Consider the following 27269-nt stretch of genomic DNA (forward strand, 5'->3'; position numbering starts at 1 on the left):
CAGCTGCTCGCCCAGCGCGCAAAGCTCCCGGCAGCGGCGCCACAGCTCCTCGAGGCGCCGGCGGCTCTCCTGGTTCTGCGCGCGCAGCTTGCGAGGTCCTGTTGGCCCAGGCGGCCCCCTTCCAGCTCCTGCAGCGCCCGCAACTCGGCCTCGTATCGCTCCAGGCTCTGCGCGCAGCTCCAGCTCAGCACCAGCGCAGTAGTCGGAGGCCAGCTGCCGCTTCTCGGAGCGCCCGGCCCCAGAGGACGCGCGGGGCCGACAGCAGCGCGGCCGGCCGCTGCTTGCGCGCTCCTGCAGCCCTTCGTGCGTCGGCCAGGAGCTGCTCCAGCAGCGCCTCCAGAGCGGCGCAGTCGGCCCACAGCCCCTCCAGCTGCTGCTGCGCCGGGCCAGCTCGGGCTCCAGGCGGCGGAGACGCAGCTCTCCAAGTTGCCGCGCTCAGCCTCTCCAAGCTCTCCAACTCGTGGCGCAGCGCGTCCCGCTCCAGCTCGCCTTGAGGTGATCTCAAAAAATAAGCTAGGTTGGATATGACTGGGAATAAGATTTCCAGATGTTGACTTGGCTCAAGTCACCGGTTCCTTTTTCTTGCTGAATGAAAACTCCTGCATCATGGTTGTATGTAGGATGTATTTAGAAAAATTCAAGATGGGAACCATCTTGGTTTTTATGTGATGCAAATAAAAGAATAAATAGGCTTTAATTCATAGTCATGGCTATTACCTTGACATTTTCGATGTCACTCTGACACCCCTGTCCCAGATAATTTGGGTGAATGGACAGAGAGGCTACCAGCTAGTAGTAGGCTGGCTTGAATGCACTTACTAAGAAAGGATTCACAGTGAATTCAATGAATAACATTTTTGGGTGATCATCAATCTGATGGGAGCTATATATCTATTGCAGCATTTACCTGCAAATTTAAAGGAAGTCCAGAAAGCGATTGCAATCTATTTGGCATATATTTACAAATACATATTGAAAATAATGCAACATCCTAACATTTTATGATATAAATGAAATATATATGATATATAAACAATCAATTGTCGTCGCGAACAACGCCCCCCCACCCCTGCGCTGGCGCTCAGCGGGGCCACGGTAAAATTATCACAGGCTGACTGGTCCGCGGCGATAAAAAGGTTGGGGACCACTGGTTTATATAATTCCTAACTTATAATTTACCTGCAGCATTTGATAATTTATCAAATATATATATATAAATTTAAATCTTACAGATTTGTAGTTGTATGGAACAAACATTTAACATTATTCAGAATGATCAGTTTCCAGCTACAGCCTGCGGTGGGTTGGGGGGAATTCTCCGTGTTTCCATGACACTGTGCCACTTTAACCAGAACAAATAAACAAAATGACAAGGCTTATGAATGCCTTTCTCAATAGTTATAGTTAGTTTATTTCAAAAGGTATTTGAAGTTTAAGGAAATCAGAAGCCACCATATTATTCACCAAAGTGGAACGAAGATACTGAAGATTTTCTGAAAGGATTTTATTTTCTCTTTTCTCAACTTCCCCCTCAAAATTGTTCACAGATAATTGTCGGTGGTTAATTCTGAAAGGAAGAAGAGCAAAAGATATGAATCAGAACTTTCCCACATCTGCGGTTTTAAAAGAACTTTTTCAGAATAATAGCTGCATAACAATAGGAAGCCTTAATCCTTTTGCATCTTGAGTTCTAAATATTTTCAATATTCAATTTATGGAAGGAAGACAGGAATCTTGTTAGCACCACTTGACAGAACCTCTTAATTATTATTTGGGATTATGAAAATGGAATTACTGATTTTGTTTCTTTCTTCAAAGAATCTACCCTCTCATACTGTACGTATATCAGCTTGCACATTGACAGCATAATATAGAATCTGCCATTTAGAGGCTGCAAATATTTCTGAAGCCAAAGAATGAAGCTTGACATGTGTAGGACAAATGTCATAAAATATCCATGCATCTCCACGGGGCTACAAGTCCCTGGGATCATGAAAAGCCTAGTTCTATTGTTTGCTAGAGTGAGATGGTGACTTTGGATATTGGGTGGCATGGAAGCAGTATTATCAACAGCATCTCAAAGATGCTTTTCAAAGGCAACTGGACTTTGCTTTTTCTTGAAGATGTTTCTCTTCTCATTCAAGAAGCTTCTTCAGTTCTGAGGATGCTTCTTGAATAAAAAGTGAAACATCTTCAAGAAAAAACAAAGTCGCCTTTTTGACAAAAACATCACTGAGAGCACCATGACCCTGGATGACCCAGAATCTCCATAAACATTTAATCAACAGCATAATGAACACCAGTCTCTGTTTGAAGGCCAAACTCTCTCTTCCAGAAAGTTTAGGCCCTTGTTCCTGAGATCATCAATAGGTTCCTTAATGGAGATGCAAATGCTGTACCATCGCTGGTTCTAAAATAAAAACAAACTCTTAGTCTAGACCAACTTCTGCTGTGTAAATAGTCTGAGATGTTATCATGCCCTTTGCCTTAGGCCTTAAATCCTTATAGCAGTGGTCCCCAACCTTTTTATCGCCGCGGACCAGTCAGCCTGTGATAATTTTACCGTGGCCCGCTGAGCGCGCGCAGGGGTGGGGGGGCGTTGTTCGCGACGACACATTGATTGTTTATATATCATATATATTTCATTTATATATCATAAATGTTAGATGTTGCATTATTATTCAATATGTATTTGTAAATATATGCCAAAGTAGATTGCAATCGCTTTCTGGACTTCCTTTAAATTTGCAGGTAAATGCTGCAATAGATATATAGCTCCCATCAGATTGATGATCACCCAAAATGTTATTCATTGAATTCACTGTGAATCCTTTCTTAGTAAGTGCATTCAAGCCAGCCTACTACTAGCTGGTAGCCTCTCTGTCCATTCACCAAATTATCTGGGACAGGGGTGTCAGAGGTGACATCGAAAATGTCAAGGTAATAGCCATGACTATGAAATTAAAAGCCTATTTATTCTTTATTTGCATCACATAAAAACCAAGATGGTTCCCATCTTGAATTTTTCTAAATACATCCTACATACAACCATGATGCAGGAGTTTTCATTCAGCAAGAAAAAGGAACCGGTGACTTGAGCCAAGTCAACATCTGGAAATCTTATCCCAGTCATATCCAACCTAGCTTATTTTTGAGATCACCTCAAGGCGAGCTGGAGCGGGACGCGCTGCGCCACGAGTTGGAGAGCTTGGAGAGGCTGAGCGCGCACTTGGAGAGCTGCGTCTCCGCCGCCTGGAGCCCGAGCTGGGCCCGGCGGCAGCAGCAGCTGGAGGGGCTGTGGGCCGACTGCGCCGCTCTGGAGGCGCTGCTGGAGCAGCTCCTGGCCGAGCACGAAGGGCTGCAGGAAGCGCGCAAGCAGCGGCCTGGCCGCGCTGCTGTCTGCCCCGCGCGTCCTCTGGGCCGGGCGCTCCGAGAAGCGGAGCTGGCCTCCGACTACGCGCTGGTGCTGAGCTGGAGCTGCGCGCAGAGCCTGGAGCGATACGAGGCCGAGTTGCGGGCGCTGCAGGAGCTGGAAGGGGGCCGCCTGGGCCAACAGGACCTGCGCAAGCTGCGCGCGCAGAACCAGGAGAGCCGCCGGCGCCTCGAGGAGCTGTGGCGCCGCTGCCGGGAGCTTTGCGCGCTGGGCGAGCAGCTGGAAGAGGAGCGGCTGGCGCAGCAGAAGAGCCACGGCGCCCAGCTGCAGCGATCATGGCTGGCGCGGCCCGGTGCCAGGTACTCCACGGCCCGGCACCGGGCCGCGGACCGGGGGTTGGGGACCACTGCTTTATAGTGCTTGAATAGCAATAGCAGTTAGACTTATATACTGCTTCATAGGGCTTTCAGCCCTCTCTAAGCGGTTTACAGAGTCAGCATATCGCCCCCAACAATCCGGGTCCTCATTTTACCCACCTCGGAAGGATGGAAGGCTGAGTCAACCTTGAGCCGGTGAGATTTGAACAGCTGAACTGCAGAACTGCAGTCAGCTGAAGTAGCCTGCAGTGCTGCATTTAACCACTGCACCACCTTGGCTCGAATTATGTAAATCAGTGTTTAAAGTCAACGTCAGTGACTTTAAAATGTTGAGCTTCAACTTCAACTCCAACTCCCAGATTCCTCAACCAACACTTTCTAGGCATCGCAGTCTACTTCCTTCAGTTGCAATCAGCATAGCTAAAAGTCAGGATGATAGGAACTGCTAGACTAAACCTCTTGTCCAGGGACTGACCCAGATTAGATCCTGCAACATTATCCTGGGACACAGGTACGTATATTTGCCTTCACTCATGATAGGAACTGTATGACAAAACATCTTGAAGCATTGAAGAAGGCATCTCTTAAGACGAGAGTGCAGACTTCAAAAGTATAAGATCTACATTTTTGTGCATCCTATTTAACTAAGATTAAGATCCACAAAATATTAACTCAGGGAATTTAATTCAATTACTTCCTGTACTGCTTCAGCCATACACTAGCATGACTCATATATTAGTAGAACTCTTATCACTGATAAAAGAACAGGGTGGCTTAGTGGCTTAAGGCGCTGAGCTTGTCGGTCAGATAGGTCGGCAGTTTGGCGGGTCAAATCCTAGCGCGGCGTACAGAGTGATCTCCCGTTACTTGTCCCAGCTTCTGCCAACCTAGCAGTTTTAAAGCATGCAAAAATACAAGTCGAAAAATAGGAACCACCTTTGGTGGGAAGGTAACAGCGTTTCGGCATTTAGTCATGCCGGCCACATGACCACAGAGACGTCTTCAGAAAGTGCTGGCTCTTCGGCTTTGAAACGGAGATGAGCACCGCCCCCCTAGAGTCAGGACGACTAGCACATATGTTCGAAGGAAACATATGTTATCACTGAATTATTACAGATCACAGAATCAATACACTGTTTAAGAAGAGGTTTTTTTTATTGCCATTGTTAAGAAAACACAGAAAAATAGAACACATTGGTTTCCTCCATAAAACATTTAATATCATACCCATAGGTAGCCTTCTATTATAACCCTTTCCAAATGAGATCTCAGGAATCCAGTCAGCTGTATGGAAGGTCTGCGTCAGACCTCACAATGTAGCTGCCTTATCTTGGCTCAAGCAAAGTAGCCAACAAAACCTAATAAAATAGCTTGTTAGGAAATAACTTTCTTGAACAGAATTCCAGAGCTGTTGCTTTGCAGAACAATCCCATCTGACATGGTGGCTGCAAGGAGTCTATTTCTTCAAGATAAAAAGGATTCCTAGGGTATACATTTTGAACTGTGGGATATAAAAGCTTTCCTGGCTTCTGAGTGATTCAGAAAAAAAGAATAAGTAATGCGATAAATGCTTTCAAGTTAAGAGTAGGGAAAAAATGAATATAATAAGGTATAGACTACCTTCTTTTTTGAAAGATACCAGCTTGATTATATCCTCTTACTAACTTATTTCTTAGATCAGATTTTTTTTTTCATTTTGATATATCTCACCTAGTATGGGATATTTCATAGGTACCAGAAAAGTGATTGCAGAGCCAGGGACAAACACAATGCGGCCTCAATCACCAGGATTCACTTTTTGAGAGATGCAAATAGGATTTAGCACCTGGTTTCCAACAGGGCTTAGATTCTGGCAGTAAGAAGGCGCTTAACTTCCTTTTGCACAGCGCTGATCAAGATGGGCTCATATTTAATTCCAGGCAGCTACGCTGTAAGTTAAAAAATAGTTTTCCTTCAAGTTATAAGGTATAAATTAATTTGAAAGGCCTTCGCTTGAACAGGAATCGAATCCATATTCTAACACAGGCATGTATGCAACCAATGACATGGAAGGAGAATGCAAATCTCCAGCCTCTCAAAATATGTGTGTGTGTGTGTGTGTGTGTGTGTGCGCGCGCGCGTGCATGCATGTAGTGTCACAATCCCTGGAATGCCCAAATATGGGAGGAAGCTGACTGCTTCCATTCTCTGTCTATCGGCTCATCACAAGAGGACCATCACGACAGAAGCCATTATTTTTTACTGTTGCCTTTGTTACATTTGTGTTGCATTTGTGCTGATAAATAAATAAATAAAGGGAGACTAGTATAGATCTATTTCAAGCTATTTAGCTCTCATCAGCTAGCCATACCCTTACACAGGTTGCACAGGTTCGAATCCCAGTAAGGGTATGGCTAGCTGATGAGAGCTAAATAGCTTGAAATAGATCTATACTAGTCTCCCTTTATTTATTTATTTATCAGCACAAAATGCAACACACACACACACACACATATATACATACACACACATACACACACACATATACACACACACACATACACATATACATACATACATACATACATACATACATACATACATACATACATACATACATATATATATATATATATATATATATAAATGTATAAGCTTCCAATAGACATATTATGCTTTTTTTTTAACAGTGTAACAGAATAACAGAGTTGGAAGGGACCGTGAAGGTCTTCTAGTCCAACCCCCTGTTCAAGCAGGAGATCCTATTCCATTTCAGAAAAGTGGTTGTCCAGTCTCTTCTTAAAAATCCCCAATAATGAAGCAGCCACTTGACTAACCACCATTCAAAATATTCCCAAAGAAGAATCCAAATTTTTGTCTTGGACCTGCTGAAGGTGACTTTGAGTTACAGCTGTTCTCTGCCCTCCCATCCTCTTTTGATTCTACTGCTGCTAGTAGTAGTAGTAGTAGTAGTAGTAGTAGTAGTAGTAGTAGTAGTAGTATTTGGAACACAACACACCAGATATCACGGTTGTCAAGGGCCGAAGCGTACCGTTTATTGATATAGCAGGAGATACCAGAGTAGAAGAAAAAGAACTGGAAAAAAAATCGCAAAATATCATGACCTGGCTATTGAAACTACACGGCTATGGATGAAACAGTGATACCCGTTGTCAACGGGGCACTTGGTACCATGTCCAAGAATTTTGCAAAACACATAAAGAAATTGTAGGTTCCTGCAATAATTCCAGCAGAACTGCAAAAAACCCTGCGCTACTCGGAACATCATACATCTTAAGAAGGTCCTTGGTTGATACCTAGAATGCTGGCAGCAACCCTTATCAACCATTAGCACCAGTCAATGGTATTTGTGATGCATTTTTGAATATTCAGTTGACTGAGTTTCATGTTTAATGAATAAAGTATATAATAATAAGTGTATTTCCAAACCTACCAAAAAACATTGCCTTCCACCAATCTAAAAGATAGGCCTTCTCTACAAACCATTTTTTAAAATGTTATTGTTAATAGCAATAGCAATAGCAATAGCAGTAAAATTGTAACAATAATATGGGATAAAAACTCAGTAGATTTCCATTTGAATGGTAAAAGTCAGGTTATTTTAGGCTCCTGAAATTAGAGAAGATAGGCCCAGGAGAAATTAAGACAAACCTGTATTACATTAATTGATTCAGAAACAAGTGTGTTTCGATTTTTCAGCCTAGGTTGAATCCTGGTTTTGGCACTGAAACTAGCTTATTATTGTAATGGACTGACATATAGCAATAGCAATAGCAGTTAGACTTATATACCGCTTCATAGGGCTTTCAGACCTCTCTAAGCGTTTACAGAGTCAGCATAATGCCCCCAACAACAACAATCCGGGTCCTCATTTCACCCACCTCGGAAGGATGGAAGGCTGAGTCAACCCTGAGCCGGTGAGATTTGAACAGCCGAACTGAAGAACTGCAGTCAGCTGAAGTAGCCTGCAGTGCTGCATTTAACCACTGCGCCACCTCGGCTCTAATCTTAATTGGGTTTGTTTTTAGGATATTCTATTTTTTTTTTTAAACTTTGTAATATGTGTTTTTTAATGTTGTACGCCGCTCTGAGTTCTTGGGAGAAGGGCGGCATATAAATCCAATAAACCAAACCAAACCAATTCCTTGGATAAAATCAGGAATCCTGTCTATTTAAAACATTCTTTAAAAAACATATCTATTTGTATTTTAATCTAAATAGGCTGGTATCCCATGCCTGCTACCCTCTATTCTGGAACCAGCTTCACCCAATGAATTGCGCCATTACAAGCATGTTTGATGCTGAGGGGAAAAGACAGGCTACAAAGCCATGTCCAAATCAGTTTGAAACATCAAACCGCATTTATCAGTGTGGCTCTCCCTACCGAATCTCTTCAAAGGTAAGCGCTCAGCGTGAGTAAATTTCAACTCCTGCAATTTACATTTGTCACTTCAAACGCTGGCAGTTTCTTGGTTTGTTCTCAAAGTCCATCGATGCAGATATTTGCACGCGCAGAAGTTTCTTTCTCAAAATGGACTCATCACTGGGTAAGGGTATCAAATGAAATCCTTTCTCTAAGGAGAATGTAGTAAAATCAGATCAAACTGTGTGCTATACTTAATAAATGCAGTGTGCCCTTTTCTCTAAATAACATGTCCAATTCAGAAACATAAATATGATGTCAGATCTGCAAGCCATCTTTTCTTTTTGGATCTCATGCCTGCCACACTTTTTACTGTGGGAAAATGGGAGGGGGGATTATATAGCAATAGCAGTTAGACTTATATACCGCTTCGTAGGGCTTTCAGCTAAGGGCTTTAGAGAGCTAAGCGGTTTACAAAGTCAGCATATTGCCCCCAACAATCCGGGTCCTCATTTTACCTACCTCGGAAGGATGGAAGGCTGAGTCAACCTTGAGCCTGGTGAGATTTGAACAGCCGAACTGCAGAACTGCAGTCAGCTGAAGTAGCCTGCAGTGCTGCACTCTAACCACTTCACCACCTCGGCTCTTATATGGAGTTGGGTGCTATGTAGCCATAACAACATTCTTCTTAGAAAGTCAAGGTCACTTTTGTCTCTGCACTTGGCCGGATGTGGATGAGAAGGACTTGTCTTCATGGCAGTGAAAGATTGGACCATGTGATGAACTTGTGCGCGTTGGGGGCAGGATCTTGAACTTTCTTGAACTTTCAACAGGGTGGGAAAACCTGGAAGTTTCAGATTTGGGTTTTCCCAGATGTGCCAATATGGCATCCCTAATAAAATAGAACTTTGAGGAAACACGAGCCTTGCAGTTTTATTTCATTGGGGGGTGTTTTTTGGAACCCCTGACATGAGGGCAAAAATAAATATACCATTTTTTTTTGTGTTCCAATTCTAGGAAGCCGATATAATGAGAGAAATCAGAGAAAATGGTCCAGTGCAAGGTAAAGGAAAGCTTGGTTTGAAATAAATTAATAAGCATGGCATGCATAAAAGCAAACTCTTACCACAGACAATTCTTAAGAATATTCGTTGTCTGTGTTATTGTTTTTTGGGGGAGAATAACAAAAATAACACTCATTCTTCCGAAGGTTCCGCATATTCTACTACATGACTCAGTTTCAATTTCCGTGGTATTTGCTTTAGATGATTTATCACAATCCTAAACCAAGATGGCAAAATAGCAACGCTTGATTTATAGTGTACTCCTCCACGTGTCCCTTCAGAAGGTTCAGTGAAACTCATCGTTTATAACTATATCACTCCAAAACAAGGAATGTGAATTAATGATGTCTAGATCTATATTTATGGGCATTAAATGTGGGGGAAAGAAGCTTCAATACCATCATATTGGATAGGAGCGGGCAATATTTGAAGAATCAGGAGTCCCTGATTTGGGTTGGAAACCATCAATCAGCACAAGAGAGACTGATAATTTTTTCCTCTTCTATTGGTCAGCTGGAAAGCGCTGGCTGGTTCTTGACATCTTCAGCATTCTGAGACCAGCAGGAGCAGAGGTGGTATTCAGCAGGTTCTGACCAGTTCTGGTGTCAGGTGCTACTTCATTTAATAATCAGGAAAGAAACCACTCAACTCCATTTGTTTGAAATTAAGTGTACTTTTACTAATTACAAACGAATAGTAGCAAAGCAAAGCTGAATCTGGTTAATTAGGCATGAAAGCAAAGAATATCATGTATAGGTCAATCTCCTCCCCTTGGCACCCCAGTCCATAGTCCAATTATAATTCACCCAACTGTCAGGTGGGAGATATCTTCAAAAAACATCATCAGGGTGGAATGCTGGACAGTTAACCTTGGCGGGAAACTCCCTTCCTCCACATGCGCAATGAGATGGTCAGGACAGCGTCTAGAATATTCCTCCAGCACATAATGATTCCCCTCCCAAATACCATGCCCTCCCTCCCCGTTTCAATGGCAGCCAAAGCAGCAGCAAAGCAGAGAACCAGCAACAAAAATTTTGAGAACCGATAAATACCACTTCTGACTACCCCTCTCCCCAATCTATTCTCTGCCTCCTGAGTTCCAGCTGATTGGGAGGAAATGGGGATTTTGCAGTAATCTTTCCCTGGAGTGTGGAGAGAATGGAGATTTTACAGTATCCTTCCCCTGCCACGCCCACCAAGCTACACCCCACAGAACCGGTAGTAAAAAAAATTGAATCCCACCACTGAGCAGGAGCTACAAAAGAGGTCAGGCAGGTTGGGTTCAAATAGCGTTGGAGAAGTGGTGGAATAGAAATGGTGTGTTATTGTATCAGCTAAGGAGTCCTCTTTGGTTTTGAACTGGGCATGGGAAACCCCACCAGTTTCTCAGAGGAATTTTAAATTCTGAAATTGAGGGATAGAACTAGAAGGATGCCACCTTAGCTTGGCGAATAAGCTGATGGGAGGGAAAAATGAACCATAGAACTACTGAAGTCACTTCATGCTTGGGTTCCTGTTGTGGCCTGGCAGGAGCCATTGGAGCTGCCACCAGACTCCAACAGCGAGGGGCCCTATGAGTCGGCCCTGGAGGATGTGGAGGACCCTGGACAGGGTTCCAACTCCGAGCAGGGCGCAGAGAGACTGGTTGGCCACCAGGTGGCGCCTGAGCCTTGGATCAGTGGGGAGGAGACAAGAGAGAGTGATCCAGAAATCAACAGTGAGTTGTTCCGGGATGCACGCCGTCAAAGGGCTACTTAGCATCAACAACAACTACGTAATTACAGGAGGTAATTACACTTAGCTGATGGTCATTAAACTCCTCTCCAAATTATAAAAGAGACTGCTTGTGCCACGCCCTTCTTGCAGAAGTCAACGCTTGGACTAAAGAGAAACGAACTTGGCAGGCTGGATTGCTGCCAGAGTTTGTTTGCATTGCTGCCAAGGTTTGTCCGACTTGCTGCCAAAGTCCTTATCTATTTGTTTATTTGGCTTTCAGCCACTGAAGAGTCTGGACTTGCTATTAAAGGACATTCTCATTAAGCATGTCTCGGCTTTCGTTACTGGATGGAGGAGGGGGGTCAAACAGGTTCCTCAGAAAGGGAGATTTAAGAAGTGACACTTTAAAATACTAAACCTGAGGAGCCTCATGGACACCTCTGACCATTGCATCTTTAGATGGATATTAGAGACTTGGAGAAAAGGAGAAAACAAGCATTCAAAATTACTGGGTGGAAAGGCTTTACAAAGAAAGGTTAGGATAGCTGAGGCTTTTTAGCTTGGATGAAGTTGAGTCAGAGGTCGAGTGATGAAGGCATATGACATCACTCGTGGCAAACACAAAGGGGCATCCATAACAATTATGCTCAAACAATGACATCTGTGCATGAGTCATTCACAAAATGCCAGTATGTACTTGCATCACAATGTCTCATGCATACCTACCTGATCAGTTTCCTTGATGAGCGAGCAGTCTTAGAAATTTTCTAAATACAGCTTCTGTTGCCATCTCCCTGTCCGCCCACGGACACCTGTGCAAATATTTCTCTCCCTCTCCCACACGTTAGCATATAAGTTCTTAAAATGAAGGGAGACTCCGAAACAATAAACGTGCTTTTTCACATTGTTAAACTTTGGAATTCCCTATGATTGAAGGGCAGATCATGGCAGCCGGGTTGGGTGATTGCAAAATGGGTCTGGAGGAGTTCTTGAAGGATGAGGAAATTTACGACGTCTAATGCTAATGTTTACATGGATTACAGGCAGCATGACTTAAATACTGACTGGTGGGAAGGAAACTAGGTTATGTTTAGCCTAATGAAGAGAAGGCCCAGGGGAGACATGGTAGCTGTTTTTCTAATACTTGAAGGGCTATCACAGGGAAGAGGGCATCTGATTACGGTATTCTCCAAAGCACCTGAGGGGAGGAGAAGGAACAATGGGTGGAAGCTTGTCAGAGAGAGATCCAACCTGAGAAGATTAGACTAGAACAGTGTTTCTCAACCTTGGTGACTTTAAAGTCCTGTGGACTTCAACTCCCGTAATTCCCCAGCTGGAGAAGAAACGATGGGTGGAAGCTTGTCAGAGAGAGATCCAACCTGAGAAGATTAGACTAGAACAGTGTTTCTCAACCTTGGTGACTTTAAGTCCTGTGGACTTCAACTCCCAGAATTCCCCAGCTGGAGAAGAAACAATGGGTGGAAGCTTGTCAGAGAGAGATCCAACCTGAAAAGATTAGACTAGAACAGTGTTTCTCAACCTTGGTGACTTTAAGTCCTGTGGACTTCAACTCCCAGAATTCCCCAGCTGGAGAAGAAACAATGGGTGGAAGCTTGTCAGAGAGAGATCCAACCTGAAAAGATTAGACTAGAACAGCTGGCTGGGGAATTCTGGGAGTTGAAGTCCACAGGACTTAAAGCCGCCAATGTTGAGAAACACTGGACTAGAAGAACACTGGGGTTTCTTCCAGCCTTCAGATTCTATGATATGATTCTATTACAAGGAATATGGATAATAACTGTCCAGTCTAGGCACACAGGAGCTTTTTCGATGATGGCTGAATGACATATAATACAAGACTAGACGGATCGATGGCTAGGTCTTCTCTTACATTCTAATGATTTTCAATAGGAATCCTAACATGAAAGAAATGAAAGAGATTCTAGCACGAGAGATTTGAGGGAATGGTAAGGAAGAACAGATTGTAGGTGTGAGAGGGATTGGAGGAGACAGAGTCAGATGTTTCCAAAAGGGATGTCGCAAAAGCCAAGCTATAAAAACAAGGTGGAGTAAAAGGAGGAACACTCCATCTTGACCGGATAGGAATTAAGGAAGAAAATGAAGGAAAAGAAACAAATAATCTGTTTTCTCAAATTGATTGAATGATGCTTTGTTATGGAGCGGTGGCCCAGAGGTGGCGCTCTCTCCTCACAACAAGTTTGATCCAAGGTAGAGGCAGATATTTCTCTCACTGGACACAATGAGAATATGATCTGCTCAACAAAACTCCACATTGGCAACAAGAAGGGCATCTGGCCATTAAACACACTGCTAGCTCCATTCAGTTGCCCAGACTCCATCCCGCAAGGGCTCGTTAAAAGATGATGATGATGATGATGATGATGATGATGATGATGATGATGATGATGATGATTGAATGATGCTTTATTGGCTGTCTGGAAACAGTGCATGTTTTCCTTTCCTTATATGCTTGCATCAGGCTGCGGTATACAGAGAGTGGCATTTCAGTATCAAGTTTGATATGAAGTTAATGAAACCTGTGTTAGGAATATAATTCTAACGGTTGGGTTGGCAATATATAAATCATGTAGCAATGCTGTAACTGTTTCTTTAAAGCATACTGTAAAATGTGATTGGTTGCTGTTTTCCTCAATCGGCCATAAGAGGGAGCCAGAATGTCTGTTAGCTCTCTGTTTTATTAGATGCTGGGCTGATCTGATCTGAGTGTTTTGGAAGCTGGCTGTTAGAAAGTGCCGTGAGCTATTGTAAGTTTTGCAACTGTTAGGAAACTTTGTGTACCAGACTGATTATATGATACTGGACTATGTTATTTGGATTATCCCTTAACTGAAAGACATTGATGACTGACTGTCTTATCCGTGTATGACTTGGACTGTTTGATGGACTCTGATATCTCTATTTCCACGAAAGTAAAAGCCTATTGAAACTGCAGTGTCTCTGTAATGCTGGTTTGTGTGTTCTCCAACACAACTCTCACAACACTTCTCTGAACGTACTCGCTCTCCCAACGGGGATCTTACTTAACAACCTGTTTTGTGCCATTATCACACAAAACAAGCATCTTACTCTACTCGTGTCATGATGTCCGATGGAAATACATCAACCACATCATTTGTGTCATGGCATCAGATGGACGAATCATCATTTCTCTTCTTCCCACAACAGATTTTTTTTTTAATCACACACCCTTTTATCTATCAGTCAGAATAGGAGTCTCACTGGTTTCTGTGTTTCAAGTGAAAACGTCAGAACAGTCTGAACAAGGTAACCAAAGATGTGGAAGAAATCAATTGATCAAACTCATGTTCCTGCATAAAATATTTAAATTTTGGGGAAAGCAGGCTGGAATTCACCTGGGATTTTTACTGTTGATTTTCTGCTAACACCGAGGTCTCCTGCGAATTATTTGTTTATATTTAAAGCTTTTAGGCTTAGGAAGGATTGCAAAATAATTTCCATCTATTAAAACGATTACAGATGTCTCTGTAATGAACACTAGTTGAAATTAGAATTACAGCTATCTTTTTTTTTTTTTTTTTGCCCTTTTCCACTCACTGCTCCCCTTCAGCCGTCATGAAAGTATACGATGATTTCTTCCTTTATAAGAGCGGGATTTATAGGCACACCAGTGGAAAACCACAGCGTGAGCGCCAGGAGGGACTCCATTCTGTCAAATTAGTCGGGTAAGTGAATCCATGGCTGTTTCTCCTTGTCGTTTCCGATAATACAGGCAGTCCTCAACTTACAACCTTTCATTTTAGTGACTGTTTGAAGTTGCAGTGGCTCTGACAAATGTGACTTACGGCCATTTTTTTCACACTTATGATTGGTGCGGCATCCCCCCTGGTCATGTGATCAAAATTGACATCTGGCATGTATTTATGACAATTGTGGTGTCCTGGGATTATGTGATCCCCTTTTGTGACCTTCTGACAAGCAACATCAACGGGGAAGTCAGATTCACTTAACAAATATGTTACTAACTTAGTAACGACAGTGATTCACTTAACAACCATGCCAAGGAAAGTCATTAAATATGGTAAGACCCACTTAACAACTGTCTCACTTAGCAACAGAAATTTTGATCGTAACTCGAGGACTACCTGTATATGGCAATAGCAATAGCAGTTAGACTTATATACCGCTTCATAGGGCTTTCAGCCCTCTCTAAGCGGTTTTACAGAATCAGCATATCGCCCCCACATAATCTGGGTCCTCATTTCACCCACCTCGGAAGGATGGAAGGCTGAGTCAACCTTGAGCCGGTGAGTTTTGAACCGCTGAACTGCAGATAACAGTCATCTGAAGTGGCCTGCAGTACTGCACCCTAACCACTGCGCCACCTCGGCTCTTTTGAGGCATATAACAGGGAGACAATGAATTTTGCATAGGAACATGGAAGACTTCCTTCTCTTGATGCTTGAAAGTTAGGGTTAAGCTGAGAGAAGCTTTCTTAAGAGGCTAAAATTGACCACAATAGTGACAGTGGTTTATGTAAATGGGATACATGCTGTACAACTGGATTTCAGCCAATGCAACACGTGTTTTCTGCACTTTTCTTTCTATTGCAATCCAGCTGTCAAATTTCATCTCCATGATGCCATCTCATAATAGGATGGGTAGATTCTTATACATGAAGCTACAGTGTGCAGATTGTGAAAAGTAACTGATGAGATGCATTAAGGCATAGCACATTAAGATGCCGCATGCTAAGTTGTACCACTTAAACAGGGACTAAGATGAGGAGTAGCTTATCAAGAACTGGGCTGCTTGCATACTGAGCCAGCTACTGGTTGATAATCTGTGCTTTATATTTCCTTCTAGTACCATTTCAGGTTGACCAAATTGGCCATTGCTATTATTGGCATATGTGCTTGTATAGTTGGTCCTTCTTCAGCAGGGGTGGGTTTCAAAAATTGTTCCAACCTACTCTGTGGGTGTGGCCTCCTTTGTGGGAGTGGCTTGCCGCCCATGTGACCAGATGGGAGTGGCTTGCCGCCCATGTGACCGGGTATGAAGATGCCGACGACACTTGTCAGAACCACCTTAAATTACCTCACACACAGCACTGGCATGCATAAGAATATGATGTCAACTTGTTTTTTTACAAGGCATCTTTGGTTTGCGTTAAAACAACTTCAACACACGCAATGTTCTGACTGCACCACAATCGCAGTAGTCATCCTTACCTTTCACAGAGGCCCTGAGTTTTATAAATATGAGCATGATAGTGTAGAATAATCCTATCCAAGGACCAGTGGTGGGTTTCAAAAAAGTTTGGAACCACTTCTGTAGGTGTGGCTTGCTTTCCGGGTCCACTGGTGGAACCTCTTCTAACCGGTTCGGTAGATTTGACAAACCGGTTCTACCGAATAGGTGCAAACTGGTAGGAATCCACCTCTGCTTCCCACCAAAGGTAGTTCCTATTTTTCTACTTGCATTTTTACGTGCTTTCAAACTGCCAAGTTGGCAGAAGCTGGGACACGGGAGCTCACTCCATGATGTGGCGCTAGGGATTCGAACCGCCAAACTGCCAACCTTTCTGATAGACAAGTTCAGCGTCTTAGCCATCTTTAGTTTGTTATACATTCTCCAGCTGTTCTCTGATTAATCAGACTACTTTAGTATTTGTATTTTCTCCACAGGCTATCCTCGTCTTAAAACAATTCATTCAGTTACAAGGGCACTGAAAAACGTGACTTATGATCATTTTTCACACTTACAACTATTACAGCATCACCATGGTCATGTGATCAAAATTCAGATGCTTGGCAATTGCCTCATACTTATGACGGTTGCAATGCCTAGGGTTCATGTGGTCGCCTTTTGTGATCATCTGACAAGCAAAGTCAATGGGGAAGCCAGCTTCACTTAAGAACCATGCTACTACAGTAATTTAACAACTTCAGTGATTCACTTAACAACTGTGACAAGAAAGATCGTAAAATGGGACAAAATTCACTTCACAAATGTCTCGGTTAGCAACAGAAATTTTGGCCTCAATCATGTTCATAATTCGGGAACTACCTGCATTGCTTTCTATAAAAATTCTTATTGAAGAAACTTGCTACTCTGAAATTTAAGGATAAATTTATGGACATTAGTGGCAAATTTCACATCAACTTCAGTTGGGGACTCCAGAATAATACTTGAATTTTTTGAAGTTGATTTTATAATTTATATCAATTTAGCAATTTAATAAATTTGTATGCCGCCCAATCCCGTAGGACTCTGGGCGGCTTACAGAAACAAGATAAAAGTTAAAAGTTAAAAATAAAGAGAGATACAATTTAAAAAAACAACACACCATACATTCCATTAAGTGGGGCTGGACCTTGTTCAACAGCCCCAGGCCTGCCGGAACAGCCAGGTTTTAGTGGCTTTTCGGAAGGCCGAGAGAGTGGGAAGAGTCCAGATCTCTACGGGTAAATCGTTCCACAGGGCCGGAGCAGCTACAGAGAAGGCCCTCCCCTGAGGGGCCGCCAGCCGGCATTGTCCAGTCGACGGCACCCGGAGAAGGCCCAACCTGTGAGATCTTATTGGTCGTTGGGAGGTATGTGGCAGGAGGCGGTCTCTCAGATATCCAGGTCCTAAGCCATGTAGGGCTTTAAAAGTAATGACTAGCACCTTGAAGCGCGTTCGGAGACCAATAGGAAGCCAGTGCAGCTCGCGGAGGATGGGTGTAACATGGGTGTATCTAGGTACACCCGATATCGCTCACGCGGCTGCATTCTGGACCAACTGTAGTCTCCGAACACTTTTCAGGGGCGGCCCCATGTAGAGCGCATTACAGTAATTGAGCCTTGAGGTGACGAGGGCATGAGTGACCATTCGACCATTATATGAAATATATATTGTAAATATATGAAACTTATTTACTTTTTATTACTTCCTTCTGTACTATTTTAATCTTGTTGTTAGAACTTGAGATTCTTCTAATGAATACTCAAAAATGGAAGAAGTGATTGTTTTTTTTAATGATTTTCAGAAGAAAGAGAACTCTGTGGATTATTAAAATATTGTTTACATTTTATACACATATTTAAAAGACATTTCCAATGCATTTAAGGCTCATTCAGTCTTTCACTGTGGTGCTTTTTAAAATGCAAGAATGTTTCATCCCTCATGTAAGGTGGGAATATCAATTGCAAAGATAATTTTCTCTGCTTTCTGTAGCAATTGCAGTGCTAATAGATATTACCCATGTGGCAAAGCCTTTTGTAGCCTGAAGCAGGGAAGAAATTTCACCTCATATCGTGTATGTACACACAGATACGACAAACAAGTAATTAAAAGACATTAGTACACACACACGTACAATATTATAAAATTAGAAATAGCTCATTATACACGTTTTTGTCTTCTCTGTTCTGCCTGAGATGAAGCCAAAGTGGTCCTTGATTTAATTAATCTGAGTTACACAAAGAATTATCTAAATTATTCTGTTATGTGAGGTGGGAACTTCCAGAGATAGTTCTCTTCTTGTACAAAAACTACAGTGGTGATAATATTAAACAACTCACAAAAGTCTGCCTCTTCTGCTGTTTAAGACAGCCATTGCCTTATTATCAGACACAAGCAAACACAACCACTCTTGAAGAGCTGGTTCTCAAGCAGAAGCTTTATTGTTAGTTATCTATGTTGCAAGAATCTCATTAAAACTGACTATATTCGGAGGGAAGGAAGGAGGGAAGGAAGGAGGGAAGGAAGGAGAGAAGGAGAGAAGAAAGGAGGGAAGGAAGGAGGGAATGTAGGAGAGAAGGAAGGGGGGAAGGAAGGAGGAAAGGAAGGGGGAAAGGAAGGAGAGAAGGAGAAAAGAAAGGAAGGAAGGAAGGAGGGAAGGAAGGAGGGAAGGAAGGAGGGAAGGAAGGAGGGAAGGGGAAGGAGGGAGGGAAGGAAGGGGAGTAGGAGAGAAGAAATGAGGGAAGGAAAGAGGGAGGGAGGGAAGAAGAAGTAGGACCGTTGTAAGATAAGATGGATCTATGGGATGTTAAAAAAGCAATCTTCAAGTATATTGTCAACAGTAGGAAAAATTGTTATAAATACATATTATTAATATAAAAAACCTGACTATATTCCCCTTGGGCGTAGTCAGATTAGGCTTCAAGTATTCTGGGGGAGGTCCATTCGATGCTGCTTTCTGCAGTTCAAGGACCCAATGCTCGCCTCCTTTCCTCCAATCTATCTGAAGATTCCACCAGGCTTATTCTTCCTTATAAATTGGACAATTTTGGGGTAAGAATAACTGCTAAGTCCTCGACTTGCAACCGGCCGCCAGTCCTCGACTTACGACTGACAGCCGGCAACAGCCTAGCCGTGCCTGATTGGCTAAAGCACGGGCTGCCAGAAGCACTCCCATTGGCCGCCCTGCTTGACAGCTCCCGTATAAATAGCTGTCAAGCAGGGCGAAGTGCTGAATCCTGTCTGTACATAATTACTTGTTGCGTTTACAATAAATAAATTACAATACACCTCAGCCGCCCCACGTCTCGTCCATCCTTCAATCTTTTACAGTAACAACACACCTCCTTTTGAAATAGCCCATTCTTTCCCCTCCTGTAAAGTTATTCTAGCACCATGATGGCAAAACTATGGCATGCAGGTGGCACGCAGAGCCATATTTGCTGGCATGCCAGGAATCAGCTCCGGCACACACATGCTGATTTTCGGCCTTCCGGAGGGCCCAGCGGAGACCATTTTCGCCCTCCCCAGGCTTCAGGAAAGCCTCCAGAGGCTGGGGAGGGCAAAAAACAGGCCCATAGGGGGCAACAAGAATTTCAGGAGTGCACAATTTTGTGTGCATGCACACAATTTTGGCACGCCATAAGAAAAAGGTTCGTCGTCACTGTTTTAGCAGTTTAGAGACGCAGCCATTTTAGTGCACCGTGAAGGAAGACTACTGGAGGCCATAAATTCCCAACCCATCCTGTTTTGAAATTGTCTTTCTGTCTGTATATGACTTGTCTTGTTTGTGTGAATGTTGAGGATGGAGTTAATGGCGCAGAATAGCAATAGCAATAGCAGTTCGACTTATATACCGCTTCATAGGGCTTTCAGCCCTCTCTAAGCAGTTTACAGAGTCAGTATATCGCCCCCACAGTCTGGGTCCTCATTTCACCCACCTTGGAAGGATGGAAGGCTGAGTCAACCTTGAGCCAGTGAGATTAGAACCGCTGAACTGCAGATAGCAGCCAGCTGAAGTGGCCTGCAGTACTGCACCCTAACCACTGCGCCACCTCGGCTCTAAGGAGAAGAGGGAGCTGCGAAGAGCAGGGCTTGTAGGACATTCTTTATACAGGAAGCTCAGGTTTTCTTTGTTCTGTTGGATATCGCACATCTCTATTTCTATTTTCAATTTCAATTTCCACTTAGAAATTGAGTTGAAATGGAAATACTATTGTAGGATTCGATCCTACATGTTGCATTATCCTACATGAGCTACAACTATAGAAATGGAAATATATTTTTTATTCAGTCAAGCGTTTGGTTTACTGAGTTTAATACTGTTAGCGCTGACAAGGGTAATTACTCATTTTGTCTCAGAATAACTGATTTGGAAGGGGCCTTGGAGGTTGTCTAGTCCAACCCCCTGCTTGAGCAGGAGTCCCTAGACCATTCCAGGCAAGTGGCTTTCTTAAAAGCTTCCAGTGATGGGGCACCCACAACTTCTGAAGACAAGCCATTCCACTGATGAATTTCTCCTTAGTTCTGGGTTGCTTCTACCCTTGATTAGTTTCCATCCTTGCCTTCTATGGCAAGACAAAAAGGCTTGTCATCTTTGAAAAATAAATTGCCCCCATCTTCTTTGTGTCACCTCCTTAGATATCTTAGACACTGCTATCATATCATCCAGTCCTTCTTTGACAGTGGATAGGACAGTGGATAGGACAGTGGATAGGACAGTGATAGCAAACCTTTTTCGCCTCAGGTGCCAAACCCTCATAATTTAATGCCCCCTGTGCCATGCCCCCTGTGCATGTACACAGGACCTCCCTCTGCCCCATGCATGTCCACACAGCTTTCTTGGAGCCTGGGGAGGGTGAAAATGCCCCCCCCCCCCAAGAGGCACACCGGAGGCTGAAAACAGCCTGTTTCCCGACTTCTGGTGCGCTCAGAAGACCCGAAAATCAGCTATCTGATGCGCGCATGTGCACCGGAGCTGAGCTCATGTGCCCACCGATATGGCTCTGCGTCCTGTTCACCATCACGGCAATAGGATATCCTGTTGCCCTCAATCCTGTGTTCTGCCTCTGAAATTAATCCTTGGAGCAGATGTCTGTGTTAAAAAAATAGTATCCTTATGAACTGGTCTGTGTCTCTTTTTTTAATAATAAGATGAAATATTAGTTATTAGGTTTTGCAATAGATCAGTTTCGGCACAAAGCAAGGCACTCCATGATTTATTTTGTTGCTGTCTTTTATTGTTGTTAATTCAAGCTGTGGGGTTGACTGAGAATAGAAATAAGGCCAAGGTTATGCATTCTGATTTCTGTACAGATAGAGCAATATGAAATAAGTCATTGGAAACCACAGCTGCACTCACACGGAGCAAAAATCCTTCAGCCTAATAGATTAAATAGATTAAATGGAATTACTTGCGCTCCCTACATAGTGCTTGGCTACAACACAAGGTCACCTATTTCTCAAAGAAGTGTAATACAAAGTGTTATTTGCCCATAAACCACAGAATGATGGCAACATATTCACTCTTGGGAACAAAATAAAAAAAGGATTTGAATTGTAACATTAAAGTTGCCCCCAGGCATATATACATATATATATGCTTCAGTGGTGGGTTTCAAAATTTTTAGAACCTCTTCTGTAGGTGTGGCCTGCTTTGTGGGAGTGGCTTGATAGCCATGTGACTGGGTGGGAGTGGCTTGGCAGTTATGTGACCGTTGTGGCCGTGGCCACCTTGTAAAATGTGGTGAAACTCATTTAACAACGCTCTTGCTTTGCAACCAAAATGTTGGCTCAGAAACTCTGGTATTTGAAGCACACAAGACTTAAAGCTGTCAAGTTACAAGACCCTTGCACCCCTAACCCTTTAGAAAAAAAACCCAGGGGTGTTCAAACATGACAGCTTTAAGACTTGTGGACTTCAACTCCCAGAATTCCTCCTCTTGCTCTTCATCTTGATCATGTTCGGACGGGCAGGGGGAGGGAGCTGGAACCGGTTCAAAACGGCACTGTAGATTTGTGGAACCTCTTCTATAGAAGAGGTTAGAACTGGCAGGAACCCACCCCTGATATGCTTTCTCTTTGAATAGGTGGGGTATGCTAGAAGATGCCGAAGGACAGTGGCAAAAATATTGGGTAAGTGCTTAGGAGCTAACCTCTAATCCAAATACAGTTTATTTGTGCTTTTGAAATCAGCAGGAAAAGTACTTGTAATTAAGAAACACACTCAGTTTTCAGCAAAACATATACCGACTCCATAATCAAGGAGTGGACCAACCTAGGAGAAATTTCCTGACAGTGAGAACAATTAATCAGTGGAACGACTTGTCTCCAGAAGTTGTGAATGCTCCAACAATGGACGTTTTTAAGAAGAGATTAGACAACCTGAAATGGTATAGAGCAGGCATGAAACGCTGTAATCTTTGCTACTGGTTCGGAATTGGGAGCGCACGGGTGAGGGGGAGGCGCTTCTGCGCATGGACAGAACCTTTTGTGCATGTGAAGAGCATCTTTGATGATGTCTGGGTGGGTGGGCTGGGTGAACTGGCAGAATACCACCTCTGGTATAGAGTTTCCTGTCTGAGGAGGAGTTGGACTAGAAGACTTCCCGTGACCCGACAAAAGCGCGAACGTCATAAGCGGGCCGACAAAACCGCAGCACTAAAACCGCAATGTCAAAAGCGCATCGACAACAGCGCGCCGACAACAGCACGCCAACAGAAGCGCGATTTAAGTTAAGGTAAGGTTTAGGGTTAGGTTTAGGGTTAGGTTTAGGGTTAGGGTTAGGGTTAGGGTTAGGTTACAGCGCGCTTCTGTCGGCGCGCTGTTGTCGGCGCGCTTCAGGGCTCATTCGTCGCTCATTCGGCACGTGGTTTTGTCGGCACGGTTTTGTCACCGCGGTTTATTCAGGCGCGCTTTTGTCATTCGCGCATTTGTGGTGGAACCAAGACTTCCAAGGTACCTTCCAATTCTGTCCAATTCTATATTACACAAAACTACTTTGTAGTGAAGACAGAGTCCCCGTTTTGATTTAACCTCAATGAACTGTTTATTATTTATTTGCAGTATATTTGTAATTTGAGCCTTATAGTGTATTGCCTTAACTGCTTGTCACTATCAATCCAGGGGATATTGTGTTGAGTTTGAAGTACATACCAAATTTGGGGACAAAAATATCATGTTAATTTTTCTTTCTCACTAGATAATAGTAATCATTGTTCCACTGCTGTTCAACTAAATAAGTGAAAGGGCCACAGAATGTATTTTACACCCCATCCCGCTTTTTGGCTCGAAGTACCTATCACACACAGCTCTGCATTTTTAATTATCTAAATCAGCTATGGAAGGCATATGGAGAAGAGCTATTTAAGCTTCTCCTTTCGTCATTTTGTGGTCAAAGTCAAACTATTCTTTGCACGCCACTTGATCAGGAAAGTTTGAGGGTCAAAAAAGCATCAAAAAGTTTGATTTTGAACTTCCAAACCAAACCAACAAACCCAGAATTAAGGGCTAAGTGCTGACTTTTTATGTGCGTCCCAATCAGTGGTGGGAATCAAATAATTTAACAACCGGTTCTCTGCCCTAATGACCAGTTGGGTAGGTGGGACTTGGTGGTCATGTGACTGGGTGGGCGTGGCCAACTCAACCTCACTCAGGTCAATGGGCGCTTCGCCTTAGCTGTTTCAATGTAATAAGGGTTAACCGGAGAGGCAGTTTCTGTAATCAGGGCAATAAAGATGAGGCTAGAAACAACACCAGAATGTTTCCTTCCTGCCTTCCTTACAGGATTAGCCCTGTAAAGTGGGAAAGAAACAAAAGGAGATTTCTTTCAACAACCGGTTCTCCGAACTGCTTGGAAAGTTAACATCCGGTTCTCCCGAATAGGTGAGAACTGGCTGAATCCCACCACTGGTCCCAATTCATGCATGTTTTAACCAAAGGGACACATTACTGACATCCTTAAAACAGGTTTTCCCCTCAGAGCATCCATTTTGTCAATCCCTCTTTAGTTCATTTCTCGCAATTAAAGTCGCTTGTGATGGAACCAGGCTACCAGGGGGTAGAATCCTTATTAGTCTAAATGAGATTTTCCCCCTGCACTGATTTTCCATAGTAAGCCTCTCTACCCCATTCTTAATAGCTCTGTTTGGATAAAAGCTAAGTATCAAGGTCAATAACCACTAGACTTTTTCAACAGTTGTTGCTCAAACTCTTTATTCTAAGGAGTCAAAGCAATAGCAATAGCAATAGCAGTTAGACTTATATACCGCTTCATAGGGCTTTCAGCCCTCTCTAAGCGGTTTACAGAGTCAGCATATTGCCCCCAACAACAATCCGGGTCCTCATTTTACCCACCTCGGAAGGATGGAAGGCTGAGTCAACCCTGAGCCGGTGAGATTTGAACAGCCGAACTGCAGCTAACAGTCAGCTGAAGTGGCTGCAGTACTGCACCCTAACCATTGCGCCACCTCAAAGCAGATTACATATTCTGAAAAACAATACATGTGTCAACCCTAATCCCTGTTGTTGCCTTGCTTGGTTGCTGATAAGGTTTTAGAACATTTTTAAAAAGTTATTTATTATTCTTATCATTCTTAACACAAAGCAGGGGGAGGGGAGGGGAAACACTCCGAACACCATTTATCAGCTGTGACCAGGGGGGCATTTGCCCAGGTTCACCTGGTGCACCAGTTGCGCCCCTACCTGAACCGGGAGGCTCTCACAACAGTCACTCGTGCCCTTGTGACCTCTAGGCTGGAGTACTGCAATGTGCTCTACATGGGGCTGCCCTTGAAGAGTATTCGGCGACTTCAGCTAGTCCAGAATGCGGCCGCGCAAGCGATTGTGGGTGCACCTCGCTTCACCCACATAACACCTATCCTCCGCGAGCTGCACTGGCTACCTGTCGATCTCCGGGTACGCTTCAAGGTGCTACTTGTCACCCATAAAGCCCTTCATGGTAGTGGATCTGGGTACTTGAGAGACCGCCTACTGCCAATCACCTCCACTCGACCTATTAGATCCCATAGATTAGGCCTCCTCCGAGTCCCATCTGCCGATCAATGTCGACTGGCAACCACGCGGAGGAGAGCCTTCTTGGTGGCAGCTCCGACCCTATGGAACGATCTCCCCGTGGAGATTCGTACCCTCACCACCCTCCAGACCTTCCGCACAGCCCTCAAAACCTGGCTATCCCGTCAGGCCTGGGACTAAGATTGTAACCCGCCCGAATGGTATGAATGTTGTGTTTTTTAAATTTGTATTGTTCTATATGTCTAAAGTTTGTTTTTTCCCCCTCCCCTCTTGAGTTGTGAGCCGCCCTGAGTCCCCCCAGGGAAAAGGGCGGCATATAAATTTAATAAAATACAAAATACAAATACAAATACAAACAAGCACAAAAGAAAAAAAAATGGTCGGGTAATTCCAGTTTCAAACAAAGATATCATGAACTGATCACAGTTTCGTCCAACAGCAGCTAACCTCTTCGGGAAGATTCGCTTTAGGAATATAATTTTAGAAGTCTGAGATTAGATTAGACTTTGTCATTTAATCAACTCCAAGGTTCTTGGAAACTTTGATGTCTCTGCTGTCATGCTGGCTGGGGAATTCTGGGAGTTGAAGTCTACCGTCTTAAAATTGCCAAGTTTGGAGACCCTTCCTTAAAGCAGTGTTTGTTTTTCAAACTTGGCATCTTTAAGATGTGCGCTCTTCAACAAGTAATTGCCTAAGCTTGAAAAACATTCGCTAGAGAGTTATCTTGCAGTATTTCCTTTTGCAACATCTTATCTCTCAAAGAACGAGGTAACATGGGACATGTAGTGGCCACTCCAAATCAGCACACACTCTATATGAAAGTAACCCCTTTGGAGAAGGATGTGTCTTTAATAACATCTTGTCTTGTCTCATAAGGTTCTGGAGAGTGTCAGAAGAAGAAGTATTTTTATTAGGTTCTCAGTTGAGAAGGGGAAATTTAAACTGTCTCTAACACCCGCCCTCCCAATTTACTGCATTACAGATGAAGATGATCTAGTTGGCATTATATAAAAAAAGCCCCATTAATTGCTAATTATTCATCAGCCTGAGAGAGAGTTATGAGAGGTTTTTAAGTAGCTCTTTAAAAGAAATATTTGGAAATGACAATTTAACTGGATGAGGACAGGTATTGGTATTGGTATTGGTATTTTATTATTTGTATGCCGCCCTTCTCCTGGAGGACTCAGGGCGGCGAACAATTCAAGGGGGAAAAAAGGGGAACATAAAAGACAAAATACAAATAATAAAAATAAGCAACAGTCGCACAACCATACATGTCGAGAGGGGAGGGAACTCATCACCCCCAGGCCTGCCGGCAAAGCCAGGTTTTGACGGCTTTTCGGAAGGCCTGGAGAGAGGTGAGGGTCCGAATCCCTGCGGGGAGTTCATTCCAGAGGGCCGGAGCTGCCACAGAGAAGGCCCTCCCCCGGGTAATAGCCAGGTGGCATTGGCTGGTAGACGGAACCCGGAGGAGGCCAACCCTGTGAGATCTAATGGGTCTGTGGGAGGTAATTGGCAGCAGGCGGTCTCTCAAGGGCAGAACAGGGCAGAACAGTGAATATCCCAGCTCCTCTTTTGCATTCTGTTTCTTCACATTTATCATAATTTGACTGTGTTTGCTATAATAAAATATTTTCTCTTCTCCACCCCTAGATTGCTGCAAATTCCTGGGGAATTTCCTGGGGAGAAAACGGTTATTTCAGGATTTTACGAGGACAAAATGAATGCGATATTGAAAAACTGATCCTAGCTACCAAATGTCACCTTTAAGAGATTTTCATTATGACCGCTATTTTGTTCTACATATTTTTGTACAAATGGAATATGTAACCTCTTACCTCAATATGGGCATACTTATAGTTGTTATTTCCTCTTCTCCAAATATGCCGCATTTCTACGTCAGATGTAAGATTTTTGGTGGACATTTAAATGTGAGTCCAGCATGGACTTAGCTTCACTTCTCTTGGTATTTAGATGATCATATTCATTATTGGAACAGTCCAAATGCAATAAACACGGAATGAGAACAATTGGGTTGGTCTCTTTTTCTTCTGAATTGTGATCAAATCTTAGTCTTGTGAGATTGTGTATTTTTAACCACTAGAGTCCCTGAGGGAAAT

At 43.4% G+C, this 27269-nt stretch overlaps 1 protein-coding gene across 1 annotated transcript in view; it reads left to right on the plus strand.

Moving 5' to 3' along the window:
• Positions 1-26919, plus strand: part of TINAG (tubulointerstitial nephritis antigen) — a 45017-nt gene extending 18098 nt beyond the window's left edge. The window contains 5 exon segments of the mRNA XM_032215155.1: positions 7972-8149; positions 9131-9176; positions 14504-14618; positions 22206-22251; positions 26803-26919. Coding sequence (XP_032071046.1) covers positions 7972-8149; positions 9131-9176; positions 14504-14618; positions 22206-22251; positions 26803-26919 — 502 coding nt within the window.
• Positions 26920-27269: the final 350 nt, after the last annotated feature.

The sequence above is a fragment of the Thamnophis elegans genome, chromosome 4 (genome assembly GCF_009769535.1).
Source record: "Thamnophis elegans isolate rThaEle1 chromosome 4, rThaEle1.pri, whole genome shotgun sequence".
NCBI classification, from domain to species: domain Eukaryota; kingdom Metazoa; phylum Chordata; class Lepidosauria; order Squamata; family Colubridae; genus Thamnophis; species Thamnophis elegans.